At 44.4% G+C, this 19,177-nt stretch overlaps 1 protein-coding gene across 1 annotated transcript in view; it reads right to left on the reverse strand.

The window, feature by feature from the left end:
• Window positions 1-19,177, reverse strand: part of LOC126088108 (odorant receptor 49a-like) — a 140,119-nt gene that overhangs the window by 18,130 nt on the left and 102,812 nt on the right. Inside the window, exon 2 of the mRNA XM_049906202.1 lies at window positions 486-644. Coding sequence (XP_049762159.1) covers window positions 486-620 — 135 coding nt within the window. The 5' untranslated portion in view covers window positions 621-644. The remainder of the gene's footprint in view (window positions 1-485; window positions 645-19,177) is intronic.

The following is a 19,177-nucleotide window of genomic DNA, read 5'->3' on the forward strand; positions in this document are numbered from 1 at the left end:
GTAACGTTGTGGGGAGGGGTCGTGAACCGTGCTTGTGTATCCTAGGTGGTAGAGCACTTGCCCGCGAAAGGCAGAGGTCCTGAGTTTGAGTCTCGGTGCGGCACACAGTTTTAATCTACCAGGAAGTTTCGATGACAATCTTGTTCCCATGTAGGCACTGATGTGGTCCTAATTTAATGAACACCTAGGCACGTATCACACCTTAGCTGACCCTATATATCACGCAATATCAATCCCTAGAAACTGTGTGCGACTATTGGAACGACGAGTGAAATGCGAAAAGATCCCCGCACTACGGGATGTAATCGTCAACGACTGTCTGCAACACGATATGGCAAATATGAAAGAATATTGGACTGTTTCTCGCCTAATTGATCCCATAATAAAGGCTAGTAGAAGTGTTAGAAAATAGTAACATGGCGCCAGCAGATGGGGACTAAGATTCATCAGTTGGCCTTATAAGCAACGCTACAAACAAAAATTACCTGCACGAACGTCTTGAGCGAGATGACGTAGAACTTGCTGCCCGTGAGAGCGAGCGGCCGCTGAGCGCGGATCATGAGGATCAGGGCAGAGCTCTTGAAGTGGCGGCCCCTGACCTCCGTCCAGCCACAGCCCATGGCTGCCTCGCTGACACGCTCGCTCTGAAACACCACAACATGGTCCCATCGATTGTGTTGACGAGGATGCTTAAGAAGCTTCAAACTCTACTCCCACACTACCGGATACGATGGTGTTACATCTATTTTGTCGGCAAGAGTATCATAGTGTTATTAATTACCAGGAATTTCTTGCAAATAGAACTAAATTCCCTGGTCATGCCGAGACGCATGGATGATACCGACAGACCGCCGAGTCATCCCCTGCCTCATGCCTTCCTGCGCGTTCTACATAGAGGGTTGTTTTCGCCTTTCCAGGTCTTGTAGCCGGTACGTCTCATTCAAGAAGCTCCTCAATTGGCATGTCTACGCTGAAGAGGTATGATACCTCCTAATGTCGTGTCGGAGCCCTCTTGCCCGGCGTAGTGCCTCAACTCGATGTGACACGATCTCAAAACGTCGTTGGGAGTCCCCTGCACAAGTATTCAGGCATGCTGCCTCTACAGCCGTCCATAATCGCGAAAGTGTTGCAGGTGCAGTGTTTTGTGCACGAACGGACTTCTCGACCATGCCCTATAAATGTTCCATGGAAATCATGTCGGGTCATCTTGGTGACCAAATCATCCCTTCGAATTGTCGAGAATTTTCATCAAACCAGTCGCAAACTGTGATCTGGTGACTTGGCTCATTGTAATCAGCAAGAATTCTATCGTCGTTTGGGGACATGAAGTCTATGATTGGCTGCAAATGGTCTCCAAGTAGATGAACAAAGCTATACTCAGCCAGTAATCAGTTCAGTTGCACCAGAGGACCCAGTCAATTCCATGCAAACACAGCCGATCTGGTTCCATGGCTTCGTGGGATATGTGACAAACTCTAAACCTACCATCTGCTCTTACAAACTGAAATCTGGACTTGCCTGAGCAGGCCACCGTTTTCCAGTCCTCTAGGGTCAAACCGGTACGGTTAAGAGCCGAGGTGAGGTGCTGCAGGCGATGTCCTGCTTTTAGCAAAGGCAGTCACGTCGATCGTTAGCTGTCATAACATCTACATCTACATCTACATTTATACTCCGCAAGCCACCTAACGGTGTGTGGCGGAGGGCACTTTACGTGGCACTGTCATTACCTCCCTTTCCTGTTCCAGTCGCGTATGGTTCGCGGGAAGAACGACTGTCTGAAAGCCTCTGTGCGCGCTCTAATCTCTCTAATTTTACATTCGTGATCTCCTCGGGAGGTATAAGTAGGGGGAAGCAATATATTCGATACCTCATCCAGAAACGCACCCTCTCGAAACCTGGCGAGCAAGCTACACCGCGATGCAGAGCGCCTCTCTTGCAGAGTCTGCCACTTGAGTTTGTTAAACATCTCCGTAACGCTATCACGGTTACCAAATAACCCTGTGACGAAACGCGCCGCTCTTCTTTGGATCTTCTCTATCTCCTCCGTCAACCCGATGTGGTGCGGATCCCACACTGATGAGCAATACTCAAGTATAGGTCGAACGAGTGTTTTGTAAGCCACCTCCTTTGTTGATGGACTACATTTTCTAAGGACTCTCCCAATGAATCTCAACCTGGTACCCGCCCCACCAACAATTAATTTTATATGATCATTCCACTTCAAATCGTTCCGCACGCATACTCCCAGATATTTTACAGAAGTAACTGCTACCAGTGTTTGTTCCGCTATCATATAATCATACAATAAAGGATCCTTCTTTCTATGTATTCGCAATACATTACATTTGTCTATGTTAAGGGTCAGTTGCCACTCCCTGCACCAAGTGCCTATCCGCTGCAGATCTTCCTGCATTTCGCTACAATTTTCTAGTGGTGCAACTTCCCTGTATATTACAGCATCATCCGCGAAAAGCCGCATGGAACTTCCGACACTATCTACTAGGTCACTTATATATATAGTGAAAAGCAATGGTCCCATAACACTCCCCTGTGGCACGCCAGAGGTTACTTTAATGTCTGTAGACGTCTCTCCGTTGATAACAACATGCTGTGTTCTGTTTGCTAAAAACTCTTCAATCCAGCCACACAGCTGGTCTGATATTCCGTAGGCTCTTACTTTGTTTATCAGGCGACAGTGCGGAACTGTATCGAACGCCTTCCGGAAGTCAAGAAAAGTAGCATCTACCTGGGAGCCTGTATCTAATATTTTCTGGGTCTCATGAACAAATAAAGCGAGTTGGGTCTCACACGATCGCTGTTTCCGGAATCCATGTTGATTCCTACATAGTAGATTCTGAGTTTCCAAAAACGACATGATACTCGAGCAAAAAACATGTTCTAAAATTCTACAACAGATCGACGTCAGAGATATAGGTCTATAACGCCGGATATCGCCGCACTGGCCTAACAGATACGTTCGTCGTATGTCTCACGCAGATTTCTGTGGTTATTTCACGTAGTGCGGCTTATCTGACAGCGCTGACAACTCTACACAAGCACCGCTGTTCTCGATCGCTAGGCTGTCAGCCACTGATGAGTCCACACTCCGAGACATTACCTTGGTATTTTCACCACACTCTTGAAACTGTGGATCTCAGAATATCGATTTCCTAACGATTTACGAAATGGAATGTCCAATGCGTCTAGCTCCAACTACCATTCCATGTTCAAAGCCTATTAATTCCCGTCGTGCAGCCATATTCCCGCCTGACACCTTTTCACATGAATCACCTGAGTACAAAAGACAGCTCCGCCAGTGCCCTGTCCACCAACACCTCGTGAACGCGATAGTAACTCCGCCTGTGTATGCGCATGTCGCTATACCATATCATTTGTAGCCTCAGTGTCTACTTTGTGTAGACCTGCTGAGTCCTCCCGAAAGGAAGGAAATTTCTGGGAGTAGCGGAAATTAAATCGAGCTTCCTTGCATGACAGTTGAAAAACCTAAACTATCATTTATAAGTGCTGGCTTATAATCACAACCTCTACAAGTGTCTTTGGATTGCCACCAACATTTACACAGGCAGTAGTAAAACGTTCTTCGTGTTGGGTACTTTTGAAGTGACACAATGTGGACCTCATAAACGGATCTTCAATTGCTCTGCAGTTTAATTTTTCGACCGTGTTTCAACTCTTCTCGACCGACATATTCTCATCTGCATCCCTGTGAAGCAGAATTCATATTATTAAAATCTCAATAACACTTGACATTCTGCAATTCGGAGACTTTAGTAACGCATTTCTGACACACTGGAATGAAACAGTGCTTCGATCACATGGAATTCCGTGAATTAGATGACTCGAAGCAAACAATCTATACCTGCTAATGTTGCAAGTTTCTGTCACCTTCATCACATCACATATAAGATATGGACATTCGGTTAGTCCCTATGCTACCGATGACGATATGTTCTGAGAAAGAAAAAACCGTGAGCATATCCGTTTACTGATATTAACATGATTCTGTGTCTGCATGCAAGGAAATCCATGTTTTACGCTCGTTCTCGTAGTTTTAGAGACATCCAAGCAGTTTTGCTGTTGTTCCTAATCAACAAACGTCTTATTAAAATGAAAGCCGCTTACCAGCTCAAAGTTCACCTTGAAGATGAGTACAGGTCTGAAACCCACACACGGGATTTCTGGCCAAATGATCTACATCTGCATCTACATACATACTCCACAATCCACCATACGGTGCGTGGCGGAGGGTACCTCGTACCACAACTAGCATCTTCTCTCCCTGTTCCACTCCCAAACAGAACGAGGGAAAAATGACTGCCTATATGCCTCTGTACGAGCCCTGATCTGTCCTATCTTATCTTTGTGGTCTTTCCGCGAAATGTAAGTTGGCGGCAGTAAAATTTACTGCAGTCAGCCTCAAATGCTGGTTCTCTAACTTTCTTCAGTAGCGATTCACGAAAAGAACGCCTCCCTTCCTCTAAAGACTCCCACCCGAGTTCCTCCCTCAATCCGACCTGATAGGGATCCCAAACGCTCGAGCAGTACTCAAGAATAGGTCGTATTAGTGTTTTACAAGCGGTCTCCTTTGCAGATGAACCACATCTTCCCAAAATTCTACCAATGAACCGACGACGACTCTCCGCCTTCCCCACAACTGCCATTACATGCTTGTCCCACTTCACATCGCTCTGCAATGTTACGCCCAAATATTTAATCGACTTGACTGTGTCAATCGCTACACTACTAATGGAGTATTCAAACATTACAGGATTCTTTCTCCTATTCATCTGCATTAATTTACATTTATCAATAACCACCTCTACCAATAACCACCTAATACAATGCATTAATAGATAGAGAACAAGAACATTAAGCCAGCGCCTACTCTAAAGTTATAAAACTTGACTCTGAGCAGCACAGAAGAGCACAGCTGCACCTAATTAAATACAGGAAGTGCGCCGAGCGGAAGCGCCATCAACCGCTATCACGCGCGATTGCGCAACCAGAATTTGATTTTCGAGCAACACGGGTCTAGTAATACTAGGCCCCGTGTTGCCTCCAGACCAGTTTGAATAGCGCGCCAAAAGAGAAGTACCAAGGGTGCCGTCCACATTCACAAGTAAGGCGTAAACCAGCATTCGTCGGCGACGACGAAAACAACGTTTACGCATCATTCTATGAAGCAGAGCATCAATGGCTATTCCCTCATACCTGAGTTAATGCGCTAGACAGAACAGTGTGCTATGAATAGCATCAGTCCTGGCGCACGCTGCACTTGTGGACTACTCGGCTCCGCGTAATCACATTAAAAAAAAAAAAACAGGCAACACGGGCTTTGATTTTTGTTGATTATTGCAACAAGCGAAAAATACCATAAGAATAACATTAGACAAACTTGATTTTCGAGCAACACGGATCAAGTAAATATACTGGACGATCAAAACTTAAACTGCAACAATGACTACTTATTTCATGCACATGGATGGTGATTGAGACCATCCCAGAGCCACCCAGAGAGCATCCCAGAGTGCCCGTTTCGTTCTGTTTACCCTTCCCGGAAGATGTCGAAGCACCTAGAGTGCCGTTCACATTGACTCAACTCTCTCAATTACCATTCAAGCTTACAAAAATTGTTGCTATTGTTGGACTTTAAATTTTGATCGTCCAGTATATTTACTTGTTCCGTGTTGCTCGAAAATCAAGTTTGTCTAATGTTATTCTTATGGTATTTTTCGCTTGTTGTCGCAATAATCAACAAAAATCAAAGCCCGTGTTGCCTGTTTTTTTTTTATGTGATTACGCGGAGCCGAGTAGTCCACATGTGCAGCGTGCGCCAGGACTGATGCTATTCATAGCACACTGTTCTGTCTAGCGCATTAACTCAGGTATGAGGGAATAGCCATTGATGCTCTGCTTCATAGAATGATGCGTAAACGTTGTTTTCGTCGTCGCCGGCGAATGCTGGTTTACGCCTTACTTGTGAATGTGGACGGCACCCTTGGTACTTCTCTTTTGGCGCGCTATTCATTACGCCAGTCACAAATCCTGTCCAAGTCATCTTGTATCCTCCTACAGTCACTCAACGACGACACCTTCCCGTACACCACAGCATCATTAGCAAACAGCCGCACATTGCTATCCACCCTATCAAAAAGATCATTTATGTAGATAGAAACAAGAGCGGACCTACCACACTTCCCTGGGGCACTCCAGATGATACCCTCACCTCCAATGAACACTCACCATCGAGGACAACGTACTGGGTTCTATTACTTAAGAAGTCTTCGAGCCACTCACATACTTGGGAACCAATCCCATATGCTCGTACCTTAGTTAGGAGACTGCAGTGGGCCACCGAGTCAAACGCTTCCCGGAAGTCAAGGAATATGGCATCATTCTGATACCCTTCATCCATGGTTCGCAATATATCATGTGGAAAAAAAAAATCAAATGACGAGAGTTCTGACCGAGTCTGTAGGATGGTACCTACGCTTACCTCTGCCGAGTTACTCTTCTAAGACACCTTCCCATACAAGCAAACCAGTTGAATCCTTACCTGTGGTTAATCGTACTTTAGGTATTTGGGCTACACAGGGCTCTGTTGAAAAAGAATACCTTGATTTAGTCATAGGATCGATCCGCGCACGTCTGATTTCATGAGCCGTAGCTCATTCGCTGCAAATAATAACTTGTAGCTATGACCCTGCAGTCAAGAATTCTATGCATTGGCTAGAACTGCGAGTTAATAAAATGAACCGAAATACAAAATAAAAGTTAAAAGAATAATTTAACAACAAAGGTTCTATTTTACCGTGTAATTGATGTAAGCGATAGAGAACTACGCTGAATAATGGTTATTAAAGAAAGAACATCTTAAACAAACGGGATGTGAGACCATGATATTCAGTTAAAATCCAGAAGAAAATTACCCTTACCAAATACAGTAAAGCTTCGCTGATAGCGTTGCAGCAAACTATACTAAATAATCATCAAAGATATGCGATAACTATGTCAGTTCCTTAATCACAATCCACAATATTTGTACCGGCCCAAAGCAGTTCAGAGTTCAACATGATGATTACATATTAACATATGTGATACAGGCAAACCTACGTTTCTAGCATTTCTAGACTTAGAGAAAGCTTTTGACAACGTTGACTGGAATACTCTCTTTCAAATTCTGAAGGTGGCAGGGGTAAAATACAGGGAGCGAAAGGCTATTTACAGTTTGTACAGAAAGCAGATGGCAGTTATAAGAGTCGAGGGACATGAAAGAGAAGCAGTGGTTGGGAAGGGAGTGAGACAGCGTTGTAGCCTATCCCCGATGTTATTCAATCTGTATATTGAACATGCAGTGAAGGAAACAAAAGAAAAATTGGGAATAGGTATTAAAATCCATGGAGAAGGAATAAAAACTTTGAGGTTCGCCGATGTCATTGTAATTCTGTCATAGACAACAAAGGACTTGGAAGAGCAGTTGAACGCTATGGACAGGGTCATGAAAGGATGGTATAAGATGAACATCAACGAAAGCAAAACGAGGATAATGGAATGTAGTCGAATTAAGTCGGGTGATGCTGAGGGAATTAGATTAGGAAATGAGACATTTAAAGTAGCAACGGAGTTTAGCTACTTGGGGAGCAAAATAAGTGATGATGGTCGAAGTAGAGAGGATATGAAATGTAGACTGGCAATGGCAAGGATAGCGTTTCTGAAGAAGAGAAATTTGTTAACATCGACTATAGATTTAAGTGGCAGGAAGTCGTTTCTGAAAGTATGGAGCGTAGCCATGTATGGAAGTGAAACATGGACGATAACTAGTTTGGACAAGAAGCGAATAGAAGCTTTCGAAATCTGGTGCTACAGAAGAATGCTGAAGATTAGATGGGTAGATCATATAACTAATGAGGAGGTATTGAATAGGATTGGGGAGAAGAGACGTTTGTGTCACTGCTTGATTACAAGAAGGGATCGGTTGGTAGGACATGTTCTGAGGCATCAAGGGATCACCAATTTAGTACTGGAGGGCAGCGTGGAGGGTAAAAATCGTAGAGGGAGACCAAAAGATGAATACAGTTTCAGTAGGATGTAGGTTGTAGTAGGTACTGGGAGATGAAGAAGCTCGCATAGGATAGAGTAGCATGGAGAGCTGCATCAAACCAGTCTCAGGACTGAAGACCACAACAACTACAACATATGTGATACAAAAAATTGTTCGTTATCTGTTTCGTAATACAAGAGAAAAAGTAAGTCCTGCTCTGGAGCACATTCGGATGTCTTAAAACATGAAGTCACATCAGAATTGTAGCGACCGTCCACCACCCAGGAACAAATGCTACACACCAGCAGAGGTAGGTCTGCGCCTTTCAGAACAAACAACCAAGTATCCCCTTGAACACCTAACCAAAGTTGAAGTCCCATAGCGGCTGTTCACCATCCAGAAAGAATCAACTAAACGTCTGAATCATGCATGTTACCGAGCGACGTGGCGCTGTGGTCAGCACACTGGACTCGCATTCAGGAGGACGATAGTTGGTTATCACTGTTAGCATTCAACCGCGATTCTTAAACATATATTTTAACAACGCGTTTCAAGAGACAATGCTCCCGTCATCAGGTTGTAAAATCTATGTCATGAAATTAAACGGACTAAGAAGACAAAATATCATCACAAATAGTTGGGAAGTCCATATAGTAAAACAGAATTAAAAGTATATTGGACTGTGCGTCCTCGTCTTACAATGAAGTTGATGACACAAGTCGATGGCCGTCCCATAGCTACCAAATATGCTGTCGCACTGTGCCGGCTCGGGAGCTGTTGTGGACTTAACGTGCCTAGGTGTTGTGGCGTCGTCACAGCCGTGTGCTTGACGGTAACGCTATGCTATTGGGCGCCTGATTTCCTTATTGCATTGGTCTGCCATCGTTAGCCTCTCGCAACTCTGTCAGTGACATGCAACAAGTTTAAAGTCGCATACCTACCCTAAAATAATTCTAAAAACCCGCTAAAAAATCTCATTTCCTTAAAATGATCTTGTGCATTCCTCATCCCTAATCCAATGGGATCTATGATCTCGCGGTTCAGTCCCCTGCCCCGGATCAACCAACAAACCAATCCTGCACATTACCACAGAGAGGTCTCACTTAATCCAAAATAAACGAAAAAAATGCCCAGAGTCGCCCCCTTGACCTCTTCAGTCGAACATTGTCGGTCCCCACTTCTGTAGTGTTCTGATACTGTCTGATTTTCCATTGCCTGAAGCCTACCCCCTCGAAAAACACGTCTTGCTTACATTCTGCTGGCATCATTCGACTCAATATGAACCTTTCGTGGACTAAACTAATACGTTATAAACAAATTTAAATAAAGAAATGTCCTGAACACTCACATCGTTTACCTTAAATATAAGTAGTAGTAGGTTCATAAATCAATAAACCAGTTTTTTTCCGCAAATGTACTGATGTTAAATGACAGCAAATTTTCAATAAATTTTGTTTAAACTGTTACTCATGCCTTCTTGACAGAAGTGCCTTTTGTCTCTTTTCAACTTTGGTGTCAGCTAACACATGAGACTTGTACTGTGTCCCTTGGGTTTAAAAAAAATGTAAACAAAATATTACGATGAATTCTATAAAGAACCGATAAGTTACGCCAAGGAAGAAGAGACAGAAGTACAATGGACATGTTATTCCATGGAATCTTGCGCTTCTATGCATGAACTATCTTTCCTTTGTCATTCGCTTATCTGCTTAGATTCGGACCTAAGAGGACGTTCTTGTGTAAAGCTCATCTTGCTGTACCAGCTAATAATGTAAGTTGTACTTAAAACCTGAAAAATATAATGGTTATTTTGTGAAAAGAATTTTTGTATGCGGTCAATCGATTTGCAGTCTGATACCTGGATTGTCCTAAGTAGATATGGACCTTAACAAAGAATTTTTATTGTTTGGCGCCATCTTAGAAAATCTTTAACAGTTTTCTTTAGCTCATCTACGAGACGTGCCGTCGGTTAGGACAATTAACTTTCTTGCACATCCTACGAGCCCGGCGGCCTCCGATAACAATTTAACAATCTTTACCTACAGCTTTTCTTTATATAATGAGATAACATCCCAGGCAGCAAAGGTCTGGACACAGGATTCCAATTCCATTATAGGATTTCATTTACATATCTACTCTTGTTATCTTGTATTGGAATCGGGCCGAAACAACGATATTAAGTATTGCAGTAGTTTACATCGAACAGACTTGTGAAATATTCTCTGGTGCAATAAGCACACGACCTCTCACGACCCTGGAATAATATCTGTGGTGTTGGATAAAGAAGGGAAGAAGAATTGGGAACTATCGACGATTACATAACTACCCTGAGAACTGAACTACACTCCTGGAAATGTAAAAAAGAACACATTGACACCGGTGTGTCAGACCCACCATACTTGCTCCGGACACTGCGAGAGGGCTGTACAAGCAATGATCACACGCACGGCACAGCGGACACACCAGGAACCGCGGTGTTGGCCGTCGAATGGCGCTAGCTGCGCAGCATTTGTGCACCGCCGCCGTCAGTGTCAGCCAGTTTGCCGTGGCATACGGAGCTCCATCGCAGTCTTTAACACTGGTAGCATGCCGCGACAGCGTGGACGTGAACCGTATGTGCAGTTGACGGACTTTGAGCAAGGGCGTATAACGGGCATGCGGGAGGCCGGGTGGACGTACCGCCGAATTGCTCAACACGTGGGGCGTGAGGTCTCCACAGTACATCGATGTTGTCACCAGTGGTCGGCGGAAGGTGCACGTGCCCGTCGACCTGGGACCGGACCGCAGCGACGCACGGATGCACGCCAAGACCGTAGGATCCTACGCAGTGCTGTAGGGGACCGCACCGCCACTTCCCAGCAAATTAGGGACACTGTTGCTCCTGGGGTATCGGCGAGGACCATTCGCAACCGTCTCCATGAAGCTGGGCTACGATCCCGCACACCGTTAGACCGTCTTCAGCTCACGCCCCAACATCGTGCAGCCCGCCTCCAGTGGTGTCGCGACAGGCGTGAATGGAGGGACGAATGGAGATGTGTCGTCTTCAGCGATGAGAGTCGCTTCTGCCTTGGTGCTAATGATGGTCGTATGCGTGTTTGGCGCCGTGCAGGTGAGCGCCACAATCAGGACTGCATACGACCGAGGCACACAGGGCCAACACCCGGCATCATGGTGTGGGGAGCGATCTCCTACACTGGCCGTACACCACTGGTGATCGTCGAGGGGACACTGAATAGTGCACGGTACATCCAAACCGTCATCGAACCCATCGTTCTACCATTCCTAGACCGGCAAGGGAACTTGCTGTTCCAACAGGACAATGCACGTCCGCATGTATCCCGTGCCACCCAACGTGCTCTAAACGGTGTAAGTCAACTACCCTGGCCAGCAAGATCTCCGGATCTGTCCCCCATTGAGCATGTTTGGGACTGGATGAAGCGTCGTCTCACGCGGTCTGCACGTCCAGCACGAACGCTGGTCCAACTGAGGCGCCAGGTGGAAATGGCATGGCAAGCCGTTCCACAGGACTACATCCAGCACCTCTACGATCGTCTCCATGGGAGAATAGTAGCCTGCATTGCTGCGAAATGTGGATATACACTGTACTACTGCCGACATTGTGCATGCTCTGTTGCCTGTGTCTATGTGCCTGTGGTTCTGTCAGTGTGATCATGGGATGTATCTGACCCCAGGAATGTGTCAATAAAGTTTCCCCTTCCTGGGACAATGAATTCACGGTGTTCTTATTTCAATTTCCAGGAGTGTAGTTTATTAATTACTAATCTGTATCGAGCTAACTTTAAAGATTAAGAACATTCTTGTGAGTCAATTTTTAGAAAAGTGTTTTCAACCGCTACTATTGAGTCATTAAGAATACGATTACATTGGCAGACTGCCGTACATTTTTTACGTATCACTATTTTTATATTTTTACATTACAGACTGACCACCTTTCAATACGCACAGTTTCCTAATAGCACTTTCAATGTACAATTAAATAAATTCATTAACAAAATAGTTAGCTATTCATTATATGACTACAAAAGTATGAAGATAAGTGAGGAATTCATGTTGTATTCATTCGCTGTGCAATTGTGGAGAAGGTGATGTTCTTACAAATATTTGCGTAATAAAAACATACAAAGAATGTAATAAATCAGGTGAAAAAATTGCTACAGATACGTAGCATTCAGAGACTATTGCAGTGCTGTCACCTGGGGTATCGTGTGCTGAAATTCCATGAAGCGTTTAACAACTCTTATTTCAGATGTCCATTCTGAGAAGGTTAATTTGGTGTCTAATATCAATTTCTGTAGTTTTAAATATACTGAAATATCGTTCTGTCATTGCATGCACCTCATTTTCCTGAGATTGCGGATGTAATCAGGTTTGCTTTAATAATTGACGGTAAATTTCTTTACAGTCTCAAAGAGCTGTAAGAAGTCACCTTGTTCGCCATTCCGCCATTTTTGAGCATTGTCTCTCGCAAAATGACCGGGCGAAGAACAGCTATCCGAAGTCCCAACTGTGAAATTCACCCAATTTCTGTGACGTTGCTTACCTTCGCACCTCGCTTGCTGCAGCGGCCACTGTGGGCCACCTAGCCGCGACGAGCTTTTGGTTCTGAGGCCGCACGGCTTTCAGCCACACAAGCTACTTCACGTCTCCTCACAGCAATTCCAGGTGTCCGATTAGCTCGCCTACAGACGTGTAAAGCTACAGCTGCTTCCTCCTATTGTATCTAATGTACCAGCTCGTTACATCATATTGGTACCCCAGCTTGTGTCCGTCGCTGTGGACCTCAATTTTCTCAGCGTCGCAGCACATGCTGTCCTCCCAAGTATATTTATTTTATGAAACGGTTCAAATGGCTCTGGGTACTATGGGACATAACTTCTGAGGTAATCAGTCTCCTAGAACGTAGAACTACTTAAAGCTAACTAACCTAAGGACATCACACACATCCATGCCCGAGGCAGGATTCGAACCTGCGACTGTAGTGGTTGCGCGGTTCTAGACAGTAGCGCCTAGAACCGCACGGCTACCCTGGCCAGCTTATTTTATCATTCCCAGTCACCACATAAGAGGCGGTTGACTGAATCATGATGCACCAGCACGCATAGTATTCCCGTTCCAGAAGCAATAGTTCGTTAGCATTAGAGGGCTCCTGCCTGTTTTAATTCACTAGAGGTCATGCAACCCCACAATTTTTGAACGAGACGCCAATGTTTTCTGGCGCTAGGGCAATGACAAAAGTTACGGGTGTCAGGTCACTGGTAGGTGCCTATAAAGTGAAGATTTCGTCCTAATTGTTGTTTCTGCTAGATATAACATTCGCAATTGACGTAGCAACTCAAATATTAATGTAAATGGGAGAGAAATATAAGCTAGCTGTACAAAAGAAAAAAAAACTTGCAAGGTGCAGTGGTTATTAGTTTTATTATTAGTGAGTCCAGTGTGCACAAGCGAAAGAGAAACGAGTTTTCTAATTTCTGAAATGGTAGTGGCAAACTTTAGTCCCATCATTGTGTATTATTGCTACACGTCAAGGCCGGCAACAACATGTAGACAATTGATTTCTGGAAGTAAAATCGATACTTTGGTAATACAATAATTTAGTATCATACAGTGGCATATTGGGACATAACTGTAACATACGATTGAACCACACGAAAAATCAGACCACCACTTTCTGTTAGAAATATATACACGAAGTTAGAGTAGAATGTGAGAACTTTGGCCTAGTAAACTGGAACGCATCCCAGAGACCAGACAGTAATGGCCTAAAACACTACAGGGAAATCACAATAAAAAAAAATCAGGATCGATAAATAGGGTTTGAATAACCATGCACCCTAACAAACAGTATGTATGAATTTTTGCATGAACGTTGTCACCTGCGTCATCCAACGAACAGTTTGTAGCGCCGTCACTACTAGGAGATGTGGTGACATTAAGTCAATGTATGAAAAAGAATCTGATTGTGGAACCCTAACAGAAATATGAGGTTTGTGTAAGTACCCAGAAGATAATGTTAAGTATCTTGAGGCACACAGGTGTTGTGTACTACAAACTGCTTCCCAGGTTTTGTACGTGAAAACTGGCATTTGTGGCCATAAACTAAGATGACTTTTGAGAACTATACGAAACGAACAAAAGGACTGCAGCAAATGTTGCTGTTGTTTGGTGAAGGCCTATACAATTCCGTAGAATTAACGGAACACGCTGTCCAAGGGCTTCGTTGTGAAATCACTCTTCATCACAATTATTCCCATGATCTTATGCAATATACTGTTCACCTTTTACTATCTCTATCGAACAAGCCCCAAAAAAATTTCTTTCCTGGCAAAATATGCTACTCGACCATCATTTAACAAAACAGTTATTTACGTGGTATCACTACAGAACCTGAGCGTTGCCAGGCTGTTATACTTAATGTGAGACATTATCGTCTTCGTCATTAATTTCTCTCTTATGTTTACCTTTTGTGTTCAGTAAACTAACGAAAGATACTAAAAATATATGCAAATACAAATGAATAGCAAGTTATCACGGTAACATTACAAGATATTTTTTTCAATGAAACGAAGTGTTCATAACATGGAAGTACCAAAACCGTTACGATTTAGTAAGATATTATACAATTTTGATCTAAATGTGATTTGTGTCTATGTGCAGGCCTGTGTCATGCTAAACCAACGTTACAGTTCTTCCACAAAACTATTGGTGTGTGGCAATGAGAGCAGACATATTACGAAACCTATTTTACGAGTTACTGGACCTCAGTTTCGTAGGTAAACTTTTGTCTTCTAAAAGAACGAAAATTTACTTTGGTGAGGTAGCTAAAATAACAGTCATTAACAAATGTACAGTTTTAAGCATCATAGGTTTAGACCCCATGTTACTGGACAACTTGGTTGCCACAGAGCTACAAAACAGCTGCAGCGTTTCTCTCTCGATTGTGACCCATATAGAAGATTCATAACGTAAATCATGAGTTTAGTTGTAGTTTATTGTTGTAACCGAGACCGAGATGATCGTGGTGTTGCCAAGAACGAAACTGCGGCGGGGCCAAACGGGAGCGGCCCGCGAAAAAAGAAAACGAACGGGGAAGGACGGACACGAACAACGACGGACGAGCGAGCAAGACCTAGCGAACAACAACACGCAAATAGCAACGGGGTCACAAGCGAAACCTCACGAATTACAACATCCACTCGTACACGGAAACAAAGAAATGTAAACACGGTGTCTGTAGGCGAGATGTCCATAGACTGATGCGAGTATCAGAGGCAGGCGCTTAAATGCATGATAGAGTACGTCGCTATTGGCCGCTGGGACCACGTGCTCCACCGTGCCGCCCTCACATTATAAGCTTGTCAGGAGAGCGCGCAGCCACAGCTTACGGCGCAGAGGCCTCAGGTGGTAATCGAGGTCCATGACGTCTGGCACGGATTCTAAACCCCATTTTACATTTTTTAAATGTTCGGATAATAAGTTGCCGTCTCTTTCTCTAAGAATAGATGATGAATGCAGCTAGCCGCTATCTCTGTGTAACGTCTTGTCTGTATAGACGTGTATCTGTTGCCTTTAAGATCCCTTCACCTTCACACATAAATCTATTCAGTAAAGTAAGGCCCTCCCCGTTCTTGTCTGATCCGTGATAAGACAGGCTAAAAATTAGACTAATGGAGGATTATTAGTATTATCTCTATTTTCATTCGCTCTCTCTCTCTCTCTCTCTTTCTCTCCTTTATCTATGTACAGTTTTTAATATAATATTTCATTACGTGAAATCAGCCAAATAGGATCTTTGGTGGAGTCCTTCGTCTTGGTAATCAGCGGCTGGCTTGCTGTAAGAGATCTTTACATTTATTATTACTGTTAAACACTGCAGTCAGTCGGCAGAATCAATCGTTTGGACAATTTGTTCCTTTTACGAAAGAGTGCGAATTCCACATGTGTACGAAGCCTTTTTGGACGATTTAACACAGACTCAGTAATTGCAGGCTCTCTTCGACACAGCTGAAACTTCCCCACTAATTACAGGGCCAACGTGATCATCAAATGATTCAGAAGAAACTCATTCGTTCATTCACTCCAGAACAAAAAAGTTACAAACCTTATTTATGGAGGAAATGGTGTATTAAATCCAGCTCCATTACATGTCCAGATCTCCGGTGATTCCTCGCCTTAATTATTTTCCTTTTACAGTCTCTATCTCTTCAAACAAACCGCTAGCAGCACAAATGTTAATTGGCTCGCTTTAGCGAGAAGAAAAGCAGAATATGTATCTCTCAGAAACACGTCAATCCCTCAACAGATACTCCAGAACCTGTCCTAGTTACCACTCTAACAATCATGGAGAATGCATATATGCATCTCTGTTATTTCAAGGAATAAACGCACTAGAAAATACACTCCTGGAAATGGAAAAAGGAACACATTGACACCGGTGTGTCAGACCCACCATACTTGCTCCGGACACTGCGAGAGGGCTGTACAAGCAATGATCACACGCACGGCACAGCGGACACACCACGAACCGCGGTGTTGGCCGTCGAATGGCGCTAGCTGCGCAGCATTTGTGCACCGCCGCCGTCAGTGTCAGCCAGTTTGCCGTGGCATACGGAGCTCCATCGCAGTCTTTAACACTGGTAGCATGCCGCGACAGCGTGGACGTGAACCGTATGTGCAGTTGACGGACTTTGAGCGAGGGCGTATAGTGGGCATGCGGGAGGCCGGGTGGACGTACCGCCGAATTGCTCAACACGTGGGGCGTGAGGTCTCCACAGTACATCGATGTTGTCGCCAGTGGTCGGCGGAAGGTGCACGTGCCCGTTGACCTGGGGCCGGACCGCAGCGACGCACGGATGCACGCCAAGACCGTAGGATCCTACGCAGTGCCGTAGGGGACCGCACCGCCACTTCCCAGCAAATTAGGGACACTGTTGCTCCTGGGGTATCGGCGAGGACCATTCGCAACCGTCTCCATGAAGCTGGGCTACGGTCCCGCACACCGTTAGGCCGTCTTCCGCTCACGCCCCAACATCGTGCAGCCCGCCACCAGTGGTGTCGCGACAGGCGTGAATGGAGGGACGAATGGAGACGTGTCGTCTTCAGCGATGAGAGTCGCTTCTGCCTTGGTGCCAATGATGGTCGTATGCGTGTTTGGCGCCGTGCAGGTGAGCGCCACAATCAGGACTGCATACGACCGAGGCACACAGGGCCAACACCCGGCATAATGGTGTGGGGAGCGGTCTCCTACACTGGCCGTACACCACTGGTGATCGTCGAGGGGACACTGAATAGTGCACGGTACATCCAAACCGTCATCGAACCCATCGTTCTACCATTCCTAGACCGGCAAGGGAACTTGCTGTTCCAACAGGACAATGCACGTCCGCATGTATCCCGTGCCACCCAACGTGCTCTAGAAGGTGTAAGTCAACTACCCTGGCCAGCAAGATCTCCGGATCTGTCCCCCAATGAGCATGTTTGGGACTGGATGAAGCGTCGTCTCACGCGGTTTGCACGTCCAGCACGAACGCTGGTCCAACTGAGGCGCCAGGTGGAAATGGCATGGCAAGCCGTTCCACAGGACTACATCCAGCATCTCTACGATCGTCTCCATGGGAGAATAGCAGCCTGCATTGCTGCGAAAGGTGGATATACACTGTACTAGTGCCGACATTGTGCATGCTCTGTTGCCTGTGTCTATGTGCCTGTGGTTCTGTCAGTGTGATCATGTGATGTATCTGACCCCAGGAATGTGTCAATAAAGTTTCCCCTTCCTGGGACAATGAATTCACGGTGTTCTTATTTCAATTTCCAGGAGTGTACTTTGGCGTCGTCGAGCTGTCGCCGCATATATTACGAGAAAATCAGATCAGATAACTTTTCCAAAGTGAATGAATGTGGATGGTTTGATTGAAAATGATTAATTGGTGCTTGGTAGAGGGTATTTTCTGTGGGGACATTACACCCTGGCGCTCGGTACCTCATTTATGAGTGTATCGACCTTCCTAGACACTTAAACGTAAAATTACTAACTCGATTTTACACTTCAATTAAGAGTAATTTAGTATATTTAATGTAGAACACACTAAGATATCAAGTGAATGTAGTAGGTTAATAGTGTGCCATTCCAAGAAGAAAGACGATCCTAACAGAGTTGACAAACATATTCTACAAGATTATCATGTCTCATTTACACCAGCAAAGCAGCATTACGTTTCCTTTCTTGGGGTGCATAGAAGGTGACTCAATGATGGCTACTGCAACCTGGATCGCAGAAATTAAGAGCAGAGGAATTAATTTGGGTGCACCCTCTTGAGTAGCTTCTGTAACTGTTTTTTTTATTTTTCTGTCTTATCTGTTGGAAGCTAACAGTCTCGTTCTCCAGAAGAAATTAACTTTCGCTTTTATTTTTGGTTATCTACAGCTGTTATGCTGTAGTTATTGTGAGTGGAAAACACTTTTTAAACCATTGACCCATAAAAACTTTAAAACCGTCTTCCCTATAAACACTTCCTTTGTCACTGTCCCGAAAACTACATAAGGTTTTGCATAAATAATGGCCAATTAAATGTGCTTCAAACCCAGTGAAGAAATGAAACCTACGAGTGTATGTAGTGCATTGAAAGTTTGAGTCCAGCCTCGGCAAATTTGTAAGGAGAAGCGGCTATCCTTCTAGAAAGGGTCACCAATCCCTGAAGCTTTGTCTAGAAAATGTCAGACGCAAGTGAAACGAGCATCGGTCAGTAATAATCAAAATAAGGTGAACAGAACAAAAAAAATCACCTGTACCATTGCTTCGTTAACAGAAGTGAAAAGCTTCTAAAGAATACACCTGTCCACATTTCGCTCCCTACACGTAAGATAGAAACCAAAATACGTGCAAGAGCTCTACCAAACTCAAGAGCGGGTGGATATTCTATGCCATACCTCGTAATTGTTAGCTCTTAATGTAATCCATGCCGATGTAACTGTTTTTTTAATTTTTCTGTCTTATCTGTTGGAAGCTAACAGTCTCGTTCTCCAGAAGAAGTTAATTTTCGCTTTTATTTTTGGTTATCTACAGCTGTTATGCTGCAGTTATTGTGAGTGGAAAAC

Source organism: Schistocerca cancellata, chromosome 6, assembly GCF_023864275.1.
Source record: "Schistocerca cancellata isolate TAMUIC-IGC-003103 chromosome 6, iqSchCanc2.1, whole genome shotgun sequence".
In the NCBI taxonomy this organism is placed as follows: domain Eukaryota; kingdom Metazoa; phylum Arthropoda; class Insecta; order Orthoptera; family Acrididae; genus Schistocerca; species Schistocerca cancellata.